Here is a 25,429-nt window from a genome sequence, read left to right as displayed (position 1 = left end):
TCATTATACTAGCAGATGGGTCTGGCATTGCTCAGGCAAAAAGTGCATTTTAAATTTTCAATGTTCTATTTTGGAACGCTTTGTAACTGTCGTTCCAAAAATTATGTAAACTTGAAGATGGCCCATAGAATACGTCGAAAGCGTGTTTGTATCGAAATAATCTCGGCAAATTAAGGTGCTTTGTGATGATTGTGTATTAATTAAGTCTCTGCCGAGTGTAGTTTTGTGATTGGAAATTTTCAACTTAACCAATGTTCCGAATGTAGAAATGTTTCGACAGTTTAAACGTAGGCTGCTGAAGTTACATATTTATATATAACAGTCGAATCATGGCCATTTTTTCAGAAACTTTTTAAAACAGAAATGCTTAAATATAACATCCGATAATTAAATTTCTTCCCACCTTAACTTCATTCTTTATATATTACGAATTAATTTTGAATATAATCGATAGAATTTTTTATACCTATAGCCTATTATAAATGGATATTACAGTATACTCGATGGTATTTAAGTAATAAGAAGCGAGAAAATATAATTATAAATGTCAAAATAAATTCAAATAAATTACCTCCTTTTTGCATTTTCCTCTAATTTTTAGTTAAAATTTTGAAGATGAAATTCTGGAATAATCTTTCGAAATGGAATTTCACCTAATGAATTCAAATAAAATTCGTTCTATTCGATTCGAAATTACCCAACTGGAATTCATTTTATTTAACATTATTATTATTTATTTATTTATTTTAATAATAGAAGCTAATTGCTGTGATTGTTGAAATTCATTAAAGATTATTTTTTGCTCACTAAATACTTAAGCCAAAACGATCGCCGTTAATAATCGGGCTATTATTGTGCTATATTTAATAATTTGATACTAGAGGTAGACGTTAGGCTTCATCTTTTATCTAAATTGATAATTATAATATAATAATAATTTAGAACATCGGGATATTATTAGTTATGCTACGACGTAACTGATGGCGGATGGCCGAAGCGTTTAGGCGCGAGCCTGCTGCTTTGGGGGACCCGGAATCGTATCCGGCTGAGCGATCCAAGTAATTTTTGGGGAATGGTCAATTACGTATATATATAAAACCACTCCTCACTACCCGGCCGTCTCAATTTTATGAATGGCCAAATGACAAGGCCATTTTAATGCCTCAGAGCGGTTAGTATGAAAAAAGGTACCTAAAAAGGATTTATTAGGATAGTTCACTCTCTTACATAATATCTTCATTTCAGATTTTTACTCTAACCGCTCCATGAGCACTAAGTGGGCCTTTTATGATCGTCAGTTCGGAAGGTTCACAATGTGACTGCCGTAGGTGAGGGACGGGCCCGACATATCGGGGTGGCACCACACGAAAAGTTTATGGGATTTTTTGATCCGTTCGGGTTCGTTCTCGGGTCCTCCAGAGCGGTAGGCGGGCACATTAATGGTTCGGTCATCCGGCCGGCCGTTCATCTTCCCAAATTCGTAGAGAGCAGTGTTTTGACGTAAAATTGTAGGATGATGATAAATATAATTTCCAATCATTCTTTAGGCATTAGATCTGTTCCATTGGTTATCATCATGGTTATTACAGTAATGTAAAATGGTGGTTTTCATTTTGAAAGATTTTGGCACTTGTTTTCTGATGAAATATTTGAACTGCCGCTAAGTCTTACTTCGTCGGTAGGTTCTTGTAAAAATGCGACGTTAAGCGAAACAGTTCTACTATAGGCTAAATAATATACACAAGAGTTACAATGTTATATAATAATAATGCTTTTATTTTAATAGTCTGAAGAAAGGCTTGCCCAAAATGCATAATTGTAACATAAACGAATAAACGAAACTTCTTTGCCTTACGTTATGGTCTGCCCCGTCGAAATCGGTATTGATAAGGATCTACATAGTCTTTTACCTTAAAAGTTTTATATTTTTACAAAGAAAGTTCAATAACAATAATTGTAAATGATTACATATGTATCTTTTATGAACGTTATGACGATGCTAAGTGAGTACTCGCAATTTACATTTCTGTATGAATTTTATCCTTTCTCATATTTGTAATATTAACATGTACTGTTATATATATATATATATAACAAATACTTAATATGTCATATAAATACACGGCATTGAACTTTTACATTGCAATATAAGTTATATTATTAGGTAATATAAAATTTCAAATCGACATTTCATAATTCAATTCTTATTGCAGTTTCGGATGAAAAACATTAAATTTTTCCACATAAAACACATACTAACTGGACTTAAATATTAAGATAATTCCAATTTATTTTAATTTGGTTTTAGATTGATCAATAAGAAAATTTGCACTGAAACTGCTATAAGATGAGAATAAATTTCGATTCGTTAGGTGAAAGGCACGTAGATAAATATGGTGTTTTCTGTATTATCAGTTATGTGAAGTGTGGAAGGATCGATCAAATTGGACATATCATCTGTATTAATACAATCTAAACCGTTGGAAACTAATATTTGGGTTCCTGTACCGTCGTCAGAGTAAGTGTATGATTCGGAAACGGTACGATTGATTAAATTGTCTATAGACACTTGTGTTCCTAAATTCGATTCGTTGGAAATGTCTTTAAATATATTTTCTGAACTTACGTTTTGTGGAAGGCTCGTTGGAGGAATTTCTATGTACAAAACTGATTCTGGCTGTTCGTTATCACAAATTTCACTATTTGTTACAGTTTCTGGCATCGAAGTTCTTTGAGATTCCATCTCTGGATGTTTTATATCTGTCCTTGTATTAGGTTTATCTTTCTTCTTCTTCTGTTTCTTTGCAACTTCTGGAGATTTTTTTCTTGGAGAATATGGAACAACTTTGTCGACTTGTCTTGGAAAATCTTTTACGTATACCCCAGCAATAACTGAGGAGTCTATTTGTTTTTCTCCATTTGGAAACTGGTCGGAGTGTTGTTTTGACAGATGTTCGCGATAATATTGAAATTCATTACATGCAAAATCACAAAATTTACATGGGTACATTTTCTTACCCGCATGTTTCTTAGTTTTTAAAATGTGCTTTCTAATATTTTCCTGAGTATTACAAGCATAAGGACAATAAGGACACTTGTATGGTTTTGATCCCGTATGCAGTCTCATGTGGCGAAGTAAATGGCTGCTGAGAGTGGCAGAATAATTGCAATGCTTGCATTTGAAAGGACGCTCTCCCGTGTGTGATCTCTGGTGCTTTTTCAATTGATGCGGAGTCTTGCCACAGTAGCCGCAAATGTCGCAAAGATAAGGTCTTTCATTTGTGTGCACCCGTAAATGATACAGTAATTCGCTCGGAGAACGAAACGTTAAATGACAACCAGAATGGGTACATTTGTGAGTACTCTTTGTATGGATTTTCATGTGTTGCTTGAGAGACCATTGATCTAACTGGGGAGAACCACAGATGTCACAAAGGCAATTACGAGGCCTATTACTTTTATGGATTTCTTGATGCCTAAGTAATACGCTTCTACGTACGGTCCTAAAATCACATTTGTCACATTTAAACCGTTTCAATCCCAGATGTCTTTTTATGTGGACTTGAAGTGTACTCCTTTGTGCAAAACCTCTGCTACATATATAGCATTTGAATGGTTTTTCACCAGTATGTGTAAAAATATGAAACTTAAGATGATGTTTAGGATAAGGTTTGCTGCAATAAGGACATAAAAATTTTTTAATTATTTGTTTTTTATCATTATGTTTAGTTTTCTCATTATTTTCAGATTTTATTATTTGAATACTATCATATTCTGATTCTTTCTTCTTTTTTCTAATTTTTGTTCTTCTTATTATATTTTTAATCTTTGATAACCTTTGGTTTGAATTACAACTGTTCTGATCTTCATTTAATTTAATAGATGATACAGAATTTGAATTACAATCTGTGCATTTCAATTGTTCTTCATTAACAGAGTTCAACAATTCAGTATTAGATAATATTTCTTCTTCTACAGTAGGCACTTGCACTTGAGTATTTTTAGGATTATTATTGGCACTTTGCTCTCTGTTAATACTATTAGAAATAACATTCTCTTGCCTACGATGTGTGACCTGTAATTGACATTTACTGGCCCAATTACAACATATACAATGCATGGACTTGTTTTTAATTACAATGGGATGATAGTGAGACACACAACATATCTGTTTTTGATGTTTTTTAGAAAGTATATGATTAAATAAATTATTGCTTCCATGACATTCAAAATTACATGATAAACACACAAGTGGTTCTTTTAACTGTTTCACTTTTTGTATGTGACAGGCCGTTTTTAAATGAGTCACAAATGCATTATCATCATTGAAAAAATATCTACAGATTAAACATTGAAAAAGTGATGTATAAACTAAACTTTGCTGATGACAAAAAACAGCATTATGCCACTGATCGACACTATCAAATTTATTCTGGTGTTCGGAAGACAAAAGATGAATCATCAGTTTCATTTTGTTTTCAAAATTTTTGTTGCAAGGTGCACATTTACAATCATTCTGGTTATTTTCAGATTTACTTTTCGCAACATTTTTTCCCATTAAATCTGTTTTTATAGTTTTCTTTTGATTTATTTCTTTAGGAAATGTTTCTGAAGGGCTTCTACTTTCTAATCGAGTGCTGTTTATATCTTCTTTGGTATGTTTCAATTTCTCTGTTTTTGTATCCACAGAAATTTCATCATAATTATCAATTTCATCAGCAGGAGAGGGAGGATAAGAATGAACATCCCAATGTCTCCGATTATCGATGTCGGGTCGTGTCCCAGGTTTCCATTTACCACCCGTGTGTGATCTAGGTGGATAAAAATAATTTTGGCAATCTTCACTGCTATTAGAAACATCGAGATGAAAATCTATTTCTACATTTGAAATTTTGCAAGATGCATTATCATTTTTGCTTAGTATTTGATCTGAAAACAAAGATGAATCACTAAGTGTAGAGATTCTCTGGCTTTCAGTAGTTTCCACAATCGAATTCTTAGGAGCAGTGGTTTTACTTTGAAGTTCTAAACTAGAGAAAAAATGATCTGCAGAAAGGTGAACTATGTAGGGATTTTCTCTATGTTCTGATTCAATTGAAGGACTGAGCATAGAAGTTTCATTAGTTGATGAAAGAAGATACATGCACATTTGTCTTCGATGAATTATATAATTTTCAAGACCTATGATAGTCTTCTTACATCTGAGGCAGAGATGAGTATCATCATTTGTATCATCCATTACATATCTGCAAAATTCAAAAATTCAAAATTAAACTTCTATATATTAAAATTACATATTACTAAATCATAGTTAAAGTACACAATAATAAAAATTGGTTGTAGTTGACAGAAAATAATACAAACACCAAACGAACAATTATTTATTGCGACATTGTCACAATGCCAGGCTGCAATGTTTTAATCATATTTTTAATTTAATTTAAAATATAAGCTCTCCACTTTAAATTAGTACTGTAGTATCTTCACCCTGTAAATCATACTTTTCTGTTAGCAATGGAGTCCAACGATCATCTATCAACTCTTTTCAGGAGAAAATTTTTGAATTGAAATAACATGACTTCTGGTTTGCATCAGAATTTCATATATTGTTAATTGGGGTCTCCTGCTCCTAAGCTTTCCGCATTTCATCTTGAACTTCATTTATCTAATATTATTCTCGAGATTAAGAAAAGACAGATAACCGGACAAATGGACAGACAGGCAACTGTGGTAGTACACCAGTATTTATCTGTATATTTCTAATATATATGTATATATTTCTATACTTTCTTCCTTCTTTGTTCTCGATTCTTTTGTCCTTCAACTTCTAGAAGCTTCTTAATATGGGTGGTGAGTCACCTACTTCGAAAACAAAAGAAAGGTGGTAACCCTGAGGGTAAAAGTAAGGAAGGATAAGCTACTTTTGGCTGGGGCGTCGGAGGAAGAAGACGCAGTGCAGTTTTCTCCAGACTGTTTTAGCATCAGTTGGAGAGACATTAGTCAAGCTAAGACTGAATAGTTCGATCTCAGGACTTCTCAAAAGTAATTGGAAAGTTTTTGATTGAAGATATTCACGACATTTTTCCTCAACCCTCAAGAAAGAAATATTTCGGCCACCACCACCACCAGAGTGTTCACCAATTTTGGGTACCCTTCTTGTCTCATCCTATTCTCTATCCTTCTCCTTCTTCTCTTTTTATTTTGTTAGCATAAGTAGTTTAGTTTTTAGATATAAGAGTTCTTTGTACCGCGGTAGATTTATATTGATCGTTTATCTTTTATTTCTTTGTCGCGGGAATCGCGTCAACGAGTTCTGCCTGGTTTTAGTGTTAATTGATCGTACAAGAGTACGAGCGGATTACGAGGAGCATCGGAATCTATACGAATCCTGATTATTGTACTGACCACGGGTGTAAATAAAAAACGTTTTTATATTATTCTTGGTATCTCTTTGTTAGATCATAAATCACCACGTGCGTGTCTCAACAAAATGGCGTCCGCGACAGGATTCCGTCTATAAGTCTCCTCATCGGTACTATACCAGCAGAACGCTCGTTTTGTTCGAGTATTTTAATTTGTTTAAATTCGTAAGTTGGCCGCGAGTTTTTCTTTTATTATGGCTACTAACGATCATGTAGAAAGCACGATCCATGGTAACGGGGTCACTAGCAATCCCCCGTTAGTCGTAACGGGATTTTTAGGGATGATCCCCATGTTTTCTGGCACCCAAAGTGACTCCATTAATATTAAGCAGTTTTTTAAAACCATCGAAAACATCGCTACCCTAGCAGGATGGGACAATAGAGTAAAAATAGCGGTATTACAGGCCAGGCTAAAGGGGGAACCTCTTAATACCTTCTTTTGTTTACTAGAACAATATCCGTATTCGTACGAAGATATTAGACGGGACTTAACAAAGTGTTTTGAAAAAAGAGCTGGGGAAAAGAATGTATTGGATCAACTATTAAACTTAAGACAGGGCACGAGCGAATCTGTAACAGACTTCACTATACGGACCAAAACTCTATTGTCCCGTGCCGTAAAGGATCATTCTAAGATAGACGCATTACGCGACGATATAATTAGGGAAAGATTCGTTTTAGGATTAAACGGAAGAATAAGAGGGAATGTGTTAAGGCGGTCTCCAAAAACTTTGGAGGAGGCATTCGAATTTTCAGAAATTGAAGAGAGAATAGAATTAGATTGTAGCAACCTGAGCGAACGTAAAGGGGTTTATACTGTAACGGAGGAGGACGTAAAACCGATCAGTGGCGGACCGGATAGTATCTCTGTATCTAACATTGAGCGCGAAAATAGAATCGACAAGCTAGAAAAAAAAATTGAAGCCCTAACGGAGGCTGTTGAAAAGCTCGCCGGGTATAAGGATAGGGATCACAGAAATACTAATAGAAAATGCTATGTTTGCGGGCACCGGGGACATTTTGCTCGTGAGTGTTCATCCCGCGGAAGGGGGAATTTAAACTAATAGAGGGGTGTCATGATGGCCAACACAGCGCCCCTGAGTTGAGTTTATATTTGGCCACCCAAGTTTTCCAATCCGGAAAAGGCCTCCCACTTATAAAAGGTAGAATAGACAATGTAGATATTACACTCCTTATAGACACTGGAGCAGAAAGGTCTTTGATAAATTCAGGTATATTAAAGCAAATATCTAAAACTTCCGTACGTAAAGTAACCATAGATGAAGAAAAATTGGGTATTCGGGGAATAACTGGAGTAGTTACCGAGTGTAATAGAATTATCAGAGTCGGGGTGATATATAATGGTTGTAAACATACTAATATCATCGCGTGCATGCCGTTTCCCGATCATGTGGAATATGAAGCCATATTAGGGATGGACATAATTAATAGTACCCCAGAAGTTATTGACAGCATGAGAAGGGGTATAACAAGCGACAATAATCGTAACAGATACAAGGGATACATCTCACCCGTTAACTGTCTTGTTAATTCCCCCATTTTAGTTCAAGGACTTGACGGTTTAGGCATTCATGAAAAGGAAAGGGTTTACGATATCCTTAGTAAGTATCCAGGGTGTTTTGCTGACTCCATCGAAGAACTGAAAGGGATGATAGGGCCTTCCCACAAGCCAATATTTAAATCCTCGTACCCTATTAATAAGCGTCAATACCGTATCCCGGAATGTTATCTAAAAAAATTAAAATCATTAACTGATTCGTATCTAAGGGCGGGTATCATTGAGGAGAGTTCTTCTGAGTGGAACTCTCCTATTCACATTGTCGAAAAAGCCGATGGTGAACTACGTATGACATTAGATCTCAGACTTATTAATGAAATAACTCAACCACAGGAATTTCCATTAGCTAGAGTCGACGAAATCATGAGCAAATTTCATGGTAGCAAATTTTTCTCAATAATAGATCTAAAATCAGGTTATTTTCAAGTTAGTCTAGACCCTTCTGTTCGTCACGTATACGCCTTTTCGACTCCCTGGGGAAAATATCAGATGTGCCGTCTACCCCAGGGAGCGAAGAACAGTGGCCGTTTTTTTCAGAACGTGATGTCCAAAATCCTAGCGCCCTTTATCGGCATTGGGTGTTACGTATTCCAAGACGACATTGTCCTTTTTAGTAAGTCTTTCGAAGAGCACATGATACTGCTTGACAGAGTCGTAAGTGTTCTATATAATGCCAACTTAAAATTACACCCTAGGAAGAGTAGATTTGTCGTTAGGGAGTTAAAGTACTTGGGCCATATTGTTAGCCGTGAAGGTATCCGCCCGGACCCCGACAATGTGCGTGCCATTCGTGAACTACAACCACCACACAACGTTAAAGGCGTAAGGAGTTTCTTAGGGATGATAGGCTTCTTCCGTAATTTCATACCAAACTTCTCTGATATTGCCCTACCATTGACAGCATTAACAAAGAAGAAAGCCAAGTTCCATTGGGGCGACGACTGTCAAATTAGCTTTGACCGTTTTAAAATGTTACTCACTAACCCCCCTTTGCTGAGACATCCTGACTTTTCATCCCGTTTTCATCTGTTCACCGATGCATCTGATATTTGTGCTGGATCAGTGCTAGGTCAAGTAATTGATAATGATTTCGCCCCAGTGGGTTATTTTAGTAGAAAATTTAGTGGAGCAGAACTGAATTACTCCACCGTGGAGAAGGAATGTTTCGCAATTATATTGTCCCTTCGTCATTTTAGACCCATCGTATTGGGACACCCAGTTGAGATTCACTCCGACCATAAGCCCCTTTTATTCATAAAGAGCATGAAGAACCATAATAAAAGGTTGATGCGATGGTCGATAGAGCTAACGGATTACGATCTTAACATCAACCATATAAAAGGTAATAGGAATTTGATCGCTGATTTATTGTCAAGGCCCGAGAAGGTTAGGCCTAATTGTGACTTGCGCACTTGTAATGTCGCCTCTGTTAATTCCGAGTTATGGAACAAGGTCATCAAGTCCCAAAAGGAGGACGATTTCTTTAAGAAATTAATACACAATTTTTCCAACCGTGACCCCAACCCGATATGCGCGGATAGTGGTATCCCACCGGAATTTTCTTTAGAGGGTGGTGTATTAGTTCACAATAAACTAGGACGTTTTGGAATCCGCCACTGGAAACAAGTTTGTGTAGGGAAAGATGCAGTTAATGAATTAATATGGGCGTTTCATTGTTCCCCTTTGTCGGGTCACATCGGTTTAGATAAAACTTGTCATCTGATTGATCGCTACTATTACATAAAGAATCTCCGTGCTCACACGAAACACATCATCCGTAATTGTAAGATTTGCCAAAAACACAACCTCCATCGCGGTCGTGCTCCGTTTCAGGAGACCGAGGTTGCTAGTTTTCCCTTTCAGAAGCTTGCGATAGATATCATCGGCCCCCTACAAAGATCACAGAACGAAAATCGTTATATTTTCTCAATGATAGACGTTTATACTCGCTTTGCGGAAGCAGTACCGATCAAAGACCAATCCGCCCAAAGCGTTGCTGATGTCATATTTAATCATATTGTTTGTAGATACGGTTGTCCTAGCATATTAATCTCCGACCGTGGGAGTAATTTCACTTCCAAAACATTCCAGGATGTTTGTAGTCTATTGAAAATAAAACACAACGTGACAACAGCTTATCGACCGTGCGCCAACTCCATTTGTGAGCGCTTCAACAAAACAATCACCAGTACCATAGCCCGCATTTCACAAGGTGACAACCGTAACTGGGACGATTTTTTGTCACCTGCGTTATTTGCTTATAATAATGCAACCCATACCTCTACCAACGAATCCCCAGCCTTCTTACTCTATGGGTTTGACCCTCATTTTCCTGTAGCCTTTCCTGTTGAATCGCCGGATGATGACGGGGGGGAGCGTTTCAACACGGACTTTAAAGACAGATTAAATGCTATACGTAAGGCTGCATACGAGCTAGGTAGGAAACGGAATTCCTATACCCGGGGATGTATTAACCAGAGAAGGAATCTTATTGATTGGAATGTAGGACAACGTGTATGGTTGTTGCGGAAGGGGAGAAATAAGAGTCACGGAAAATTTTCGGCCAAGTACTTAGGCCCATATAGAATAACGCGTAAGCTAGGTCCCGTTACCATGGAAATCAGCGACAATTGTAAAAAGAACACCTGGATCGTACACGTTGATCGGTTGAAACCGTGTCATTTCCCCATGTACGAAATTAGTAAGAGAAGAATGGACAAAGTTCCTGCTGTAGTAGAGGAAGAAGTGACAACTAGTGACCTGGGTGAAGATATATACGAATATATCAGGCCCACACTGAGAACGGCCCCCCACGAAGATCAAGTAAATGACCAACGGAACGAATACAGCGAGCATAGGACTACGGATAATAGAGAAATTGAACCAACTCCCTCATCACTTCAACGGTACGACTTACGGGGTCGTAGAGTGGATTACCGTAAGCTACACCACGGTAAATAATTCTTAAGGGGGGGGCATATGTGGTAGTACACCAGTATTTATCTGTATATTTCTAATATATATGTATATATTTCTATACTTTCTTCCTTCTTTGTTCTCGATTCTTTTGTCTTTCAACTTCTAGAAGCTTCTTAATATGGGTGGTGAGTCACCTACTTCGAAAACAAAAGAAAGGTGGTAACCCTGAGGGTAAAAGTAAGGAAGGATAAGCTACTTTTGGCTGGGGCGTCGGAGGAAGAAGACGCAGTGCAGTGTTCTCCAGACTGTTTTAGCATCAGTTGGAGAGACATTAGTCAAGCTAAGACTGAATAGTTTCGATCTCAGGACTTCTCGAAAGTTATAGGAAAGTTTTTGATTGAAGATATTCACGACATTTTTCCTCAACCCTCAAGAAAGAAATATTTCGGCCACCACCACCACCAGAGTGTTCACCAATTTTGGGTACCCTTCTTGTCTCATCCTATTCTCTATCCTTCTCCTTCTTCTCTTTTTATTTTGTTAGCATAAGTAGTTTAGTTTTTAGATATAAGACTTCTTTGTACCGCGGTAGATTTATATTGATCGTTTATCTTTTATTTTTTGTCGCGGGAATCGCGTCAACGAGTTCTGTCTGGGTTTAGTGTTAATTGATCGTACAAGAGTACGAACGGATTACGAGGAGCATCGGAATCTATAAGAATCCTGATTATTGTACAGACCACGGGTGTAAATAAAAAACGTTTTTATTTTATTTCTTGGTATCTCTTTGTTAGATCATAAATCACCACGTGCGTGTCTCAACAAAATGGCGTCCGCGACAGGATTCCGTCTATAAGTCTCCTCATCGGTACTATACCAGCAGAACGCTCGTTTTGTTCGAGTATTTTAATTTGTTTAAATTCGTAAGTTGGCCGCGAGTTTTTCTTTTATTATGGCTACTAACGATCATGTAGAAAGCACGATCCATGGTAACGGGGTCACTAGCAATCCCCCGTTAGTCGTAACGGGATTTTTAGGGATGATCCCCATGTTTTCTGGCACCCAAAGTGACTCCATTAATATTAAGCAGTTTTTTAAAACCATCGAAAACATCGCTACCCTAGCAGGATGGGACAATAGAGTAAAAATAGCGGTATTACAGGCCAGGCTAAAGGGGGAACCTCTTAATACCTTCTTTTGTTTACTAGAACAATATCCGTATTCGTACGAAGATATTAGACGGGACTTAACAAAGTGTTTTGAAAAAAGAGCTGGGGAAAAGAATGTATTGGATCAACTATTAAACTTAAGACAGGGCACGAGCGAATCTGTAACAGACTTCACTATACGGACCAAAACTCTATTGTCCCGTGCCGTAAAGGATCATTCTAAGATAGACGCATTACGCGACGATATAATTAGGGAAAGATTCGTTTTAGGATTAAACGGAAGAATAAGAGGGAATGTGTTAAGGCGGTCTCCAAAAACTTTGGAGGAGGCATTCGAATTTTCAGAAATTGAAGAGAGAATAGAATTAGATTGTAGCAACCTGAGCGAACGTAAAGGGGTTTATACTGTAACGGAGGAGGACGTAAAACCGATCAGTGGCGGACCGGATAGTATCTCTGTATCTAACATTGAGCGCGAAAATAGAATCGACAAGCTAGAAAAAAAAATTGAAGCCCTAACGGAGGCTGTTGAAAAGCTCGCCGGGTATAAGGATAGGGATCACAGAAATACTAATAGAAAATGCTATGTTTGCGGGCACCGGGGACATTTTGCTCGTGAGTGTTCATCCCGCGGAAGGGGGAATTTAAACTAATAGAGGGGTGTCATGATGGCCAACACAGCGCCCCTGAGTTGAGTTTATATTTGGCCACCCAAGTTTTCCAATCCGGAAAAGGCCTCCCACTTATAAAAGGTAGAATAGACAATGTAGATATTACACTCCTTATAGACACTGGAGCAGAAAGGTCTTTGATAAATTCAGGTATATTAAAGCAAATATCTAAAACTTCCGTACGTAAAGTAACCATAGATGAAGAAAAATTGGGTATTCGGGGAATAACTGGAGTAGTTACCGAGTGTAATAGAATTATCAGAGTCGGGGTGATATATAATGGTTGTAAACATACTAATATCATCGCGTGCATGCCGTTTCCCGATCATGTGGAATATGAAGCCATATTAGGGATGGACATAATTAATAGTACCCCAGAAGTTATTGACAGCATGAGAAGGGGTATAACAAGCGACAATAATCGTAACAGATACAAGGGATACATCTCACCCGTTAACTGTCTTGTTAATTCCCCCATTTTAGTTCAAGGACTTGACGGTTTAGGCATTCATGAAAAGGAAAGGGTTTACGATATCCTTAGTAAGTATCCAGGGTGTTTTGCTGACTCCATCGAAGAACTGAAAGGGATGATAGGGCCTTCCCACAAGCCAATATTTAAATCCTCGTACCCTATTAATAAGCGTCAATACCGTATCCCGGAATGTTATCTAAAAAAATTAAAATCATTAACTGATTCGTATCTAAGGGCGGGTATCATTGAGGAGAGTTCTTCTGAGTGGAACTCTCCTATTCACATTGTCGAAAAAGCCGATGGTGAACTACGTATGACATTAGATCTCAGACTTATTAATGAAATAACTCAACCACAGGAATTTCCATTAGCTAGAGTCGACGAAATCATGAGCAAATTTCATGGTAGCAAATTTTTCTCAATAATAGATCTAAAATCAGGTTATTTTCAAGTTAGTCTAGACCCTTCTGTTCGTCACGTATACGCCTTTTCGACTCCCTGGGGAAAATATCAGATGTGCCGTCTACCCCAGGGAGCGAAGAACAGTGGCCGTTTTTTTCAGAACGTGATGTCCAAAATCCTAGCGCCCTTTATCGGCATTGGGTGTTACGTATTCCAAGACGACATTGTCCTTTTTAGTAAGTCTTTCGAAGAGCACATGATACTGCTTGACAGAGTCGTAAGTGTTCTATATAATGCCAACTTAAAATTACACCCTAGGAAGAGTAGATTTGTCGTTAGGGAGTTAAAGTACTTGGGCCATATTGTTAGCCGTGAAGGTATCCGCCCGGACCCCGACAATGTGCGTGCCATTCGTGAACTACAACCACCACACAACGTTAAAGGCGTAAGGAGTTTCTTAGGGATGATAGGCTTCTTCCGTAATTTCATACCAAACTTCTCTGATATTGCCCTACCATTGACAGCATTAACAAAGAAGAAAGCCAAGTTCCATTGGGGCGACGACTGTCAAATTAGCTTTGACCGTTTTAAAATGTTACTCACTAACCCCCCTTTGCTGAGACATCCTGACTTTTCATCCCGTTTTCATCTGTTCACCGATGCATCTGATATTTGTGCTGGATCAGTGCTAGGTCAAGTAATTGATAATGATTTCGCCCCAGTGGGTTATTTTAGTAGAAAATTTAGTGGAGCAGAACTGAATTACTCCACCGTGGAGAAGGAATGTTTCGCAATTATATTGTCCCTTCGTCATTTTAGACCCATCGTATTGGGACACCCAGTTGAGATTCACTCCGACCATAAGCCCCTTTTATTCATAAAGAGCATGAAGAACCATAATAAAAGGTTGATGCGATGGTCGATAGAGCTAACGGATTACGATCTTAACATCAACCATATAAAAGGTAATAGGAATTTGATCGCTGATTTATTGTCAAGGCCCGAGAAGGTTAGGCCTAATTGTGACTTGCGCACTTGTAATGTCGCCTCTGTTAATTCCGAGTTATGGAAAAAGGTCATCAAGTCCCAAAAGGAGGACGATTTCTTTAAGAAATTAATACACAATTTTTCCAACCGTGACCCCAACCCGATATGCGCGGATAGTGATATCCCACCGGAATTTTCTTTAGAGGGTGGTGTATTAGTTCACAATAAACTAGGACGTTTTGGAATCCGCCACTGGAAACAAGTTTGTGTAGGGAAAGATGCAGTTAATGAATTAATATGGGCGTTTCATTGTTCCCCTTTGTCGGGTCACATCGGTTTAGATAAAACTTGTCATCTGATTGATCGCTACTATTACATAAAGAATCTCCGTGCTCACACGAAACACATCATCCGTAATTGTAAGATTTGCCAAAAACACAACCTCCATCGCGGTCGTGCTCCGTTTCAGGAGACCGAGGTTGCTAGTTTTCCCTTTCAGAAGCTTGCGATAGATATCATCGGCCCCCTACAAAGATCACAGAACGAAAATCGTTATATTTTCTCAATGATAGACGTTTATACTCGCTTTGCGGAAGCAGTACCGATCAAAGACCAATCCGCCCAAAGCGTTGCTGATGTCATATTTAATCATATTGTTTGTAGATACGGTTGTCCTAGCATATTAATCTCCGACCGTGGGAGTAATTTCACTTCCAAAACATTCCAGGATGTTTGTAGTCTATTGAAAATAAAACACAACGTGACAACAGCTTATCGACCGTGCGCCAACTCCATTTGTGAGCGCTTCAACAAAACAATCACCAGTACCATAGCCCGCATTTCACAAGGTGACAACCGTAACTGGGACGATTTTTTGTCACCTGCGTTATTTGCTTATAATAATGCAACCCATACCTCTACCAACGAATCCCCAGCCTTCTTACTCTATGGGTTTGACCCTCATTTTCCTGTAGCCTTTCCTGTTGAATCGCCGGATGATGACGGGGGGGAGCGTTTCAACACGGACTTTAAAGACAGATTAAATGCTATACGTAAGGCTGCATACGAGCTAGGTAGGAAACGGAATTCCTATACCCGGGGATGTATTAACCAGAGAAGGAATCTTATTGATTGGAATGTAGGACAACGTGTATGGTTGTTGCGGAAGGGGAGAAATAAGAGTCACGGAAAATTTTCGGCCAAGTACTTAGGCCCATATAGAATAACGCGTAAGCTAGGTCCCGTTACCATGGAAATCAGCGACAATTGTAAAAAGAACACCTGGATCGTACACGTTGATCGGTTGAAACCGTGTCATTTCCCCATGTACGAAATTAGTAAGAGAAGAATGGACAAAGTTCCTGCTGTAGTAGAGGAAGAAGTGACAACTAGTGACCTGGGTGAAGATATATACGAATATATCAGGCCCACACTGAGAACGGCCCCCCACGAAGATCAAGTAAATGACCAACGGAACGAATACAGCGAGCATAGGACTACGGATAATAGAGAAATTGAACCAACTCCCTCATCACTTCAACGGTACGACTTACGGGGTCGTAGAGTGGATTACCGTAAGCTACACCACGGTAAATAATTCTTAAGGGGGGGCATATGTGGTAGTACACCAGTATTTATCTGTATATTTCTAATATATATGTATATATTTCTATACTTTCTTCCTTCTTTGTTCTCGATTCTTTTGTCTTTCAACTTCTAGAAGCTTCTTAATATGGGTGGTGAGTCACCTACTTCGAAAACAAAAGAAAGGTGGTAACCCTGAGGGTAAAAGTAAGGAAGGATAAGCTACTTTTGGCTGGGGCGTCGGAGGAAGAAGACGCAGTGCAGTGTTCTCCAGACTGTTTTAGCATCAGTTGGAGAGACATTAGTCAAGCTAAGACTGAATATTTCGATCTCAGGACTTCTGAAAAGTTATAGGAAAGTTTTTGATTGAAGATATTCACGACATTTTTCCTCAACCCTCAAGAAAGAAATATTTCGGCCACCACCACCACCAGAGTGTTCACCAATTTTGGGTACCCTTCTTGTCTCATCCTATTCTCTATCCTTCTCCTTCTTCTCTTTTTATTTTGTTAGCATAAGTAGTTTAGTTTTTAGATATAAGAGTTCTTTGTACCGCGGTAGATTTATATTGATCGTTTATCTTTTATTTTTTGTCGCGGGAATCGCGTCAACGAGTTCTGCCTGGTTTTAGTGTTAATTGATCGTACAAGAGTACGAACGGATTACGAGGAGCATCGGAATCTATACGAATCCTGATTATTGTACTGACCACGGGTGTAAATAAAAGACGTTTTTATATTATTCTTGGTATCTCTTATTCTCGAGATTAAGAAAAGACAGATAACCGGACAAATGGACAGACAGGCAACAATGGGAATTTGTCTACAATTTTTTCAAACTGAAGCCCAAAAATCAGTTATGAAATACTAAACTTTGCTATTACTAATGTTTTAATTTGTCTATAATGTACCGTATATCATCATCAAGTAATGCAGAACAAACACTGCACAAAACACTTCAAGAGATGTTCTTTACAGTTTTCATTCTGCATTACCTTATGACATTCATTTTATATAAATGAAAATGTTAGTATTAGTAAAGTTTAGTGTTTTGTAACAGGTTTTTGGTGTTTGTGTGTTATTTTCAAAGTTAAGCATTTACAAAAATTTTTGAAGAGAATTTTAATTATTAAAATTCATAAATTATTTAAAAGTTAGTTGTTATAAAATATTTCACGAAAAAAATTCTCAAAATTTATAATTTATATCTCAAAAATGAAAGTACAGTAGAGCATCGATTATCCGACCCCCGATCAACCGACACATCGGTTAACCGACCACATTCTAGTCGGCAAATTCAAATGTCCGCTAGTGATGTGGTGCTACAATATTTGGCTATGTCTTGGCTACTTTAATATTATTTTTGTTAAATTTTTGCATGTTTTAGCAGGCAACACTGGCTCGACCACGAAAGGGAAGCCAGTATTTAAACGAGACTTAATTTTATTTAACGACGATATCCAATTGCTGTTTTTAAAACGTGTGCGAGATTTAGCAGCAAAAAAACGAGGGTCAGCTGTGAAGCAAAAGAAAATTTTGGACTTCTTTTTCTAATGTATAGGCCTACTTTATGTAAAATATGTAACCCCAATATATACATATTTTTTATTTTATACTGTATTTTTCAATAAACAGTACAGTACTGTATTTATTTTGTGCAAAATAAAGAAATAATTTTTAATGATACAATAGCGACGATTATTATTTTGAAAAAACTTTTTTTAGGCTTAACATCAATGAAAATTCAACGTAAAGTAGGTTAATAGTGATATACTAATATACTAATTACACGGGATATACTAATATACTATACTAATAATGTATTTTTTCATACTTTTCGGTTATCCGACCAACCCCAGTCCCCAATTGAGTCGGATAATCAATGCTGTACTGTAACTATTAATAAATGTTGGACATACTTGATATTAAACTTTACAGTTAAGCAAGAAATAAAACAAATTGTATAAATAATTCATGCCATTCAAAATAATAAATTTTTGTAACAAATTTATTTATTACTTTTATTCCTATTTATTTGTTATAAACTTTATGTTATTCAATAGTGGTTAAATATTTTCCCTTGTTAAACTGTATGTTTCACAATCTTTTTAATGTGCAAAACAACTCAAAGTATTTTAAAAAAAAACAAACTGCTTTTCTATAGTTTACTTTTATTTACAAACTATTTTCTAGCACTTTTAAACAACAAAGTTCATTGTCAAGAGAGAGGTAAAATTTTGAACAGGTAACTCCCGTATAATGGAGTTACGTTCCAAAAAAAATTGCCGTGTGATGCGAAACAAAGAACTAGTATGAAAAGGGGGGTTAGGTCCCAAAAATTAAAAAACATGCTATTATATTTTCATAATTAAGATAAATATCTTTATTAAAATTTTCTTAAGTGATACATATTAATATAAATTAAACAATGTTTTCTTCGTCATCACTAAGCACTATTAACCGAGGGCATTTTCTTCTTGGCAAGTTATCCTTATTCTCTGAGCATTTTTCTGCATTATCTTCAGATCCATGCTTTACCTTTATAAATTTCCTTATATGGTGCTAAGCACTTATGAAGAATAAAGCAAGTATAGAATAAGGGAAAAACATCTGGCAACATCAAAAGCAGAAGTGTCGAGATCTGGCAACATTGAAACAAGTTTCGAGAAGGACCATGTGTATCGACAGAAGGCGAAAAGAAAATTTACATACTTAAGTACTAATAGTTCACGAAAATAATAATTTTTGTGAACTATTAGTACTTAAGTATGTAAGAATTTATTACATTTCATGTTGTATGAGGGTTTTACCCAATTCTCGAACCATATTAGAGTAAATTCGTGCTATAGAAGTGCCATGTTATACGGGGGTTACCTGTATATGAAATGGCCTACTCGAGAGTGATTCTTTATCATTTCATCTTTTGCATTTTTGATTACAAGAATACTTTCACTGGAAATGATGGTATATTTATAGACAATGAAGTCATTCACTCGATTTCCAAGCTGATAATGTGGTTATTCTAGCACCCACTAAGATATCCCTACAAAGGAAGATAGATGTCATAAATAAATATTGTCAGTGGGGTATAACAATTAACTTTTAAAATCGTCCATAAACATATTTCACAACTTAAAATGTATATTTTTGTAAATAGTCTTAACTGCAAATTTTAAATTAGAAGATATCCTGAATCATGAAAATATTTCACAGTGGTTGTAAATTTTTCAAAAAGCAGAATAAATTGCATAAATATTATATTTCACATACACTGAAAATCATTCAAAACAAGCTATTAGATTGGAGTTTAACTGAACAAACATGTCTACTATTACAGTACTGAGGATTGTCAAATTTATAATCAGATTATTAACAATCAACAGCTCATTACAACCTTTAATACGTTTGTTAAAATAAATTGAGCTGTGGAAAAGTAAACAAAAACTGATGGGCTAGGCTTTCTGAAATTCTAAATCAGTATGGTTTATGTCTATCAGCCTTCTTGCAAGAAGACACATTAAGGAAAATGTTACTTAAAACCCATACCAAAAACATGATTAATAAATCAGTTGCTTCTGACCTTCAAAGAAAACATCTCTCTTCCTAACACATATGATATTTTATTAGACTTCTCTAGCAAGAACAACTTATTCTTTACCCATATTGGGTACAAATTTAAAACCTTTCTTGCTCAAATTAGACTCGATAATATATTGACATACCATGGACAGATTCTTTTTACATCAGGTAAAAAGTGTGACCTGTGTTCAGAAACTATCTCAACCTTTCACATCCTCTGTATCTACAAGATGAATAATCTTAGTAATAATTTCTATCTTAATAATTTATCAACTTTGTATACAAATTATCAAGATGGAATTAAACATATTAGGCTAATTAAACAGATAGATATAAAATACTATAATCTGGACTAAAGGTAGGCTGTACTTGTTCTCCCAAGAGCTTACAATAGGATATTTTTAACACATTCAAGTAACACTATATTCATTGTTTTTCTGCGGATGTAGATACAAAGTAGAATGAAATCCCTAATCTCACATCATATGCACATTAATGGCACGACTTCAACTTTTATCAATAACAAATTGTTGATCTTTGTGTGACATGCATGTGTAATCATTGGAAACCCAATAATTAAAGTTATGCAGTTTACAAATCCTCCTACATGAAACATAGCTCCATCATACTAAATGATTCTTTGTAGAATATCTAGGTATCCTGGATTCTGAAAATTCCATTCATCCATTGCAGTCCTTGCACAGAAGGCTTTGAGCATAATGCATCCCCCAAGGATACAAGCTTATTTCTTTAAGTCTTTACACAGGAAAGTAACATATCTGTCTCATGTTTACATTAACATATCAATTTGTTAGTTTTTCTGCAACATATCTAAAAACATTTCCTTTAACTTTGGCATTCAAAATGATCTATGTCAGTGACACCATTCTGTTGATTCGTTGGCTTGGTTGACATCAGGTTAGCATGCAATCTCTTGCTTGTATGGTAATTTAATGTCTGCCTTCCACCATCAACACTATTACTGTACTGTTATTGTTAACTACAATATTTCCATACAAGTTGCAATATGAGCACAGTCACAAGTTGAGAACTGTGATGATGCCACATTTGGAAAAAGATGCTACTGCATAGTGCTTCCACATTCTAGAATGATGTTCATGCACAGTTATTTAATGATAGTAAATGCTTTACATGATAATGTTTTAGTAATCTCCAGGTGTCCACTAGTTCTCCTGCAGCAGTCAAATAAAAGCTTGTAAATAAATATTAATTACCCAGTACTAGTACATCTCTATAATTTGGAAATGTCAAAATTGGAAAATATAATACTATTCTAACTCTAAAATATTATCAATATCTATTTCCAGTTTTAACTGTTTCTTATGTATAAATTTAAAATGTACAGTGGATATTGGTTTGTAAAAACGTCTAAATAATACAAAATACAGGAAAAACCTGTTAAACAAATGTAGATATCATCGTGGAAAAAGCAATGATGTTAACAGCCACTTCTACATTTGAACTGAGGTCAGCAATTCAAATCTATCATTTGGCAATTACCTTTTAACTTATTTGACACATTGAAAAATATACTTTGATTATCTTGTATATTTTTTTAAATAGCTATCAAGAAAACATATCAATTTTTTTTAATTGGTTATTGAAAACCTTAATTATATCCATATTTTTGCAGTAAGATTAATATTGACAAAATACATTTGTTCCGTGAGATTAATCTTATAAGGATTATAAATGCATTAATCATATTTCATATAACTTTTTTCTCTCTTTTGCAATTGTAATTTCTCATATAAATAAAGTCATAGTAAAATACAGTGCTATAGTTTTTATTACAAAAAATCAGAATAGTTATAAATATCTTGATTACTGTTATGTATAAATATTAAAATTCCTACTAAAAGAGAATAATTATAGAGCAATTTGCAAGAAAATAATGTAGTTTAGAATGTATTACTTATACTATCGATACTATTAATATTGATCTACCTAAAATTTCAAATATGATATATTTCTCTACAAAAGAAGCAAATTTTAAAAAGTAAAATCAAAATACGGATTATAAACTATACAATAAAAACAATTGCTTAATATTTTGTTTTATTATATTAACAAAAATATTCTTTCTATTTTTAAATACGTGAAATGAAAGTTATAGACTTTCAAAAGTATGTAATTTGAAAGGAAAGCTAAGTTTTGTCAAGTCATCACTAACTTGATTACATGATGATGATAATTCATGTTTTGATTTGGGACTGTCCATTAATTATTTTCACAGTTTAAGAGAGGGAGGAGGGTTGCAAAATGATCGTCGTCGTAAATAACGAGGGAGGGTATCTAGACATTTATTATGTGGACTTTTTAGTGGTATTACTGGCATACGAATTTCTTATAACCCTACTTACTATAGTCATGTGAACAAACTATCATGAAATAATAAAGAAATGGAACTGTCTTTTAGCATTTTACTAATTAATTAATCAAAAGATTCAAATCTTTTGTGTACAGACATAAGGAAGACAGTAACACATTGTTGAAAGTATATTGTTCTTTGTTATGTTTAATCAAATGTTTAATTATCTACAATGGAGAGAAAAAGCATCTGATATATAAATATATATCATACTATATGAATACTTATGTGAATTTTGGTTAATTAGAATTAGCATAACATTAAAAGACAGTTGCATTTCTTCATTATTTTATGTGTTTATTGGTGTAAGTGCTTCACCTTCATTTAAACAAACTGTAATTTACAAAATATTTGCAGTAAACTTTTTGAAGTAATTTTTTCAATGTCAGAGGACTATAAAATATTGAACACACACAATTAAAGGGGAAAGGTTTGTGAAAATTACATTATTACATGCAACAGGGAGGGAGGGAGGGAGGGAGGAGTCAAAAATGACTCAAAAATTGTACACTTAATAGATAATCCCTTGTAAATACATCAGATTATTCAACCTTTAGGTTTGTTATTCTCAACTACTCATATACCATGCGTACGTACATAAACACAAAGTTAACATTCTAACATCGTTTACTGTCGATTAAAGAAGTCGAATAACAATATCATAATAGCTACGATTTTCAGAAAACCAATTTTTAATTTCACTCGAGAAAATTTTATAGTTAAATCAGCATAATTAGACACGTATTCTTTACGCAACAAAAAGAAAACTTCTTTTATTGTAGAAAAAGATAGTAATTTTATTTCAAAACCGCATCAATACAATCGAACATCCATCAATCATCATCCAAAATTACGTTTATTTGATTATGACAACACGATGTGGGCAATCTGTCGTCTCCCGGACAAGTCTTACTGGAAACCAGTCTCTATTTAAGTGTTACAAACGTAACGGTCGGTCTTGGGTTTGCGCCTTGCCGACAGTTTGTCGGCAAGGCACGAACCCCAGATCGACCGCGTTTGGTGGTTTTATCCACTCGGTCACTAGCAACATCCAAGTTACTTCTGTACATAAAAGCAGGAACAACATACAGTAAAGATAAAATAGCATTTTCAATGTTATAAACATCACTTTCTAGAAATGTATAAAATTTAAACTTAACTCTGCAATGAAATTTCATGTATTTCTAGCACTTTTTGTTAATGTTACCTATGGTTCCAACATGGCGGCTCATCTTTGATTCCAGCAAATAGAAGAAAGGAAACAGTGGGGTTGCACGTTCTAACCTAACCTATTCTAATAAATTACCATAATTATTACCAACAAAATTATTAGAATAGGTTAGGTTAGAACGCGCGACCCCACTGTTTCCTTTCTTCTATTTGCTGGAATCAGAGACGAGCCGCCATTTTGGAACCATAGGTAACATTAACCCAATTGTTAAAGCCCACAACTTACAAAATTAGGATGTTTTATTGCATTGTGTGAAAAATATCATATTAATTAAACTCAATCATTTTAATGCACGAATAACAACCGAATTATAAAGGCTTTTATGAATGTGAATTAATAACACGGCAATGAAAACTATAATTAATTCAATTATAATGAAAATTTGGGTGCAGTCAATGGATTCTTTTTAAGAAAACTTCTAATTAACTTTATCTTGGGCGTTTATATATTCGTCGATCTAAAGTACAGCTGTTTTACGCTAAAATTAATGCAATCAACAATAATATAAAAAACAAATAGCCTACTTTTAATACGAGTTGAGCCTCTCGACGCTGAATCGACCATTTCGAAACTGACATTTACGCCCTCTTTCGTTTCGAATCTGCAACAATTACATAATGTTGTATAATAAAAATAATAATATAATAAACAAATAACAAATAGCAAACCCTAATTTATCTCTAGTCATTAAAAAAAAAATACATTTTCAGTATGAAATTTTAGAATTGGTTTATTTGGTTACGGCAACGCGACACTGCCGACGAAGATGCCTCGCGGGAGGACTTTCTACTGGAAATTGCTCCCTATTAGGTGTTACAAACGTGAAGAAAACTCGGAAAACTCCACGTGGCTAGCCCGTTGGCCAGGTGCGAACCCACTACCAAGCGGCCAGTGGTTCTATCCACTCGACCATTGGTGGGCTGATGGAATTTTAGACTTTTATTTCAATACCTTACTACTTTTAGTTTATTCGGATACCGACAAACTAGGTTGACTGTATTGTTTTACTTGGCTTAAAATTATACCTAATAAGTTTAAAAATAATTGAATAATTGAAAAAAATAATTAGTTGTTATTTATATCTATTGACTTCTTTCTGAGTACCGATGAAGTGATTTTTGTCAATTTTTGAATGTTTCTTCGCTCTATTTGTACATTATTTATACATTTTTAAACTTGCATATTTAGAAATAATTTAGAAACAATTTCTGATTACTTTATTAAATTTGAAATATCTAATAAACAATATATTTTCAAGAGGTTTTAAAAACTTTTCCGCCTTGTTAACAGTAAAAAGACTTTTTTTCAATTCCATCATGTGTTCAAACAAGCCAACAATAGGATTACCCAGTTAATGAACAGGATCTGACATATTAGAGCAGGGGTGGGCAAGCAAGAGTTCAGTGGGAGCCGCAATGTAGGTTTTGAAAAATGCATGGGAGCCGCAGTTCTGTACTGTCGTGGCGGATAGTATGGTAAGGAGTGCGATTTTATTATATAATATAAATATAATATAAAACAAATATTGAATTTTTTAAATAAACATATTTTCACAAAATTATAAAAATAAAATCGTAAAAATAATAATAAAAAACAGAAATTAACACTTTCAGCAAGAGCCGCATGTAACTCAAAAAGAGCCGCATGCGGCTCTCGGAGCCGCATTTGTCATGCCTGTATTAGAGTCTGATTGATTATCTGGAGCAAAACTAAAGTCCTGTTCTCCAGGGTGACAGCAGACGGCATAAATATCCGAGTCCTGATTTTCTTCTGTCCTGTAGGAACCGAATTTCTTCAGCCATCCGATAGACTTTTATGTAATTTTATTTGGGTAATTATACCAGAATTTTGTCATTACTGATGGGTGTAACCTTCAATGAAGTCGATCACTTGATATGTCAACCGCACCAGCCTGTCAAAGCTAACGATGGCTGAACGATTAAGGTGCCAGTCTATTCGAATCCGGGCAGTCAAAAAACCCCCAGGAATTTTTCGGGGGTTATCCGTCTAGGATATTTCAGGC

The 25,429-nt window shown here is 35.6% G+C and overlaps 1 protein-coding gene across 1 annotated transcript; it reads right to left on the bottom strand.

Moving 5' to 3' along the window:
* Nucleotides 1–2,129: 2,129 nt before the first annotated feature.
* Nucleotides 2,130–23,988, bottom strand: LOC136968142 (zinc finger protein 470-like). Its single transcript, XM_067262102.1, has 2 exons — nt 23,931–23,988; nt 2,130–5,246 (listed from the first exon to the last, which is right to left on the bottom strand). Exon 2 carries the CDS (start codon nt 5,237–5,239, stop codon nt 2,369–2,371), a length of 2,871 nt encoding a protein of 956 aa, XP_067118203.1. The 5' UTR covers nt 5,240–5,246; nt 23,931–23,988; the 3' UTR covers nt 2,130–2,368.
* Nucleotides 23,989–25,429: the final 1,441 nt, after the last annotated feature.

Source organism: Centruroides vittatus, unplaced genomic scaffold, assembly GCF_030686945.1.
Source record: "Centruroides vittatus isolate TY-2023 unplaced genomic scaffold, ASM3068694v2 contig_1401, whole genome shotgun sequence".
Lineage (NCBI taxonomy): Eukaryota > Metazoa > Arthropoda > Arachnida > Scorpiones > Buthidae > Centruroides > Centruroides vittatus.
The sequence above is the reverse complement of the archived record's forward strand: the minus strand, read 5'-3'. Positions and strand labels throughout refer to the sequence as shown.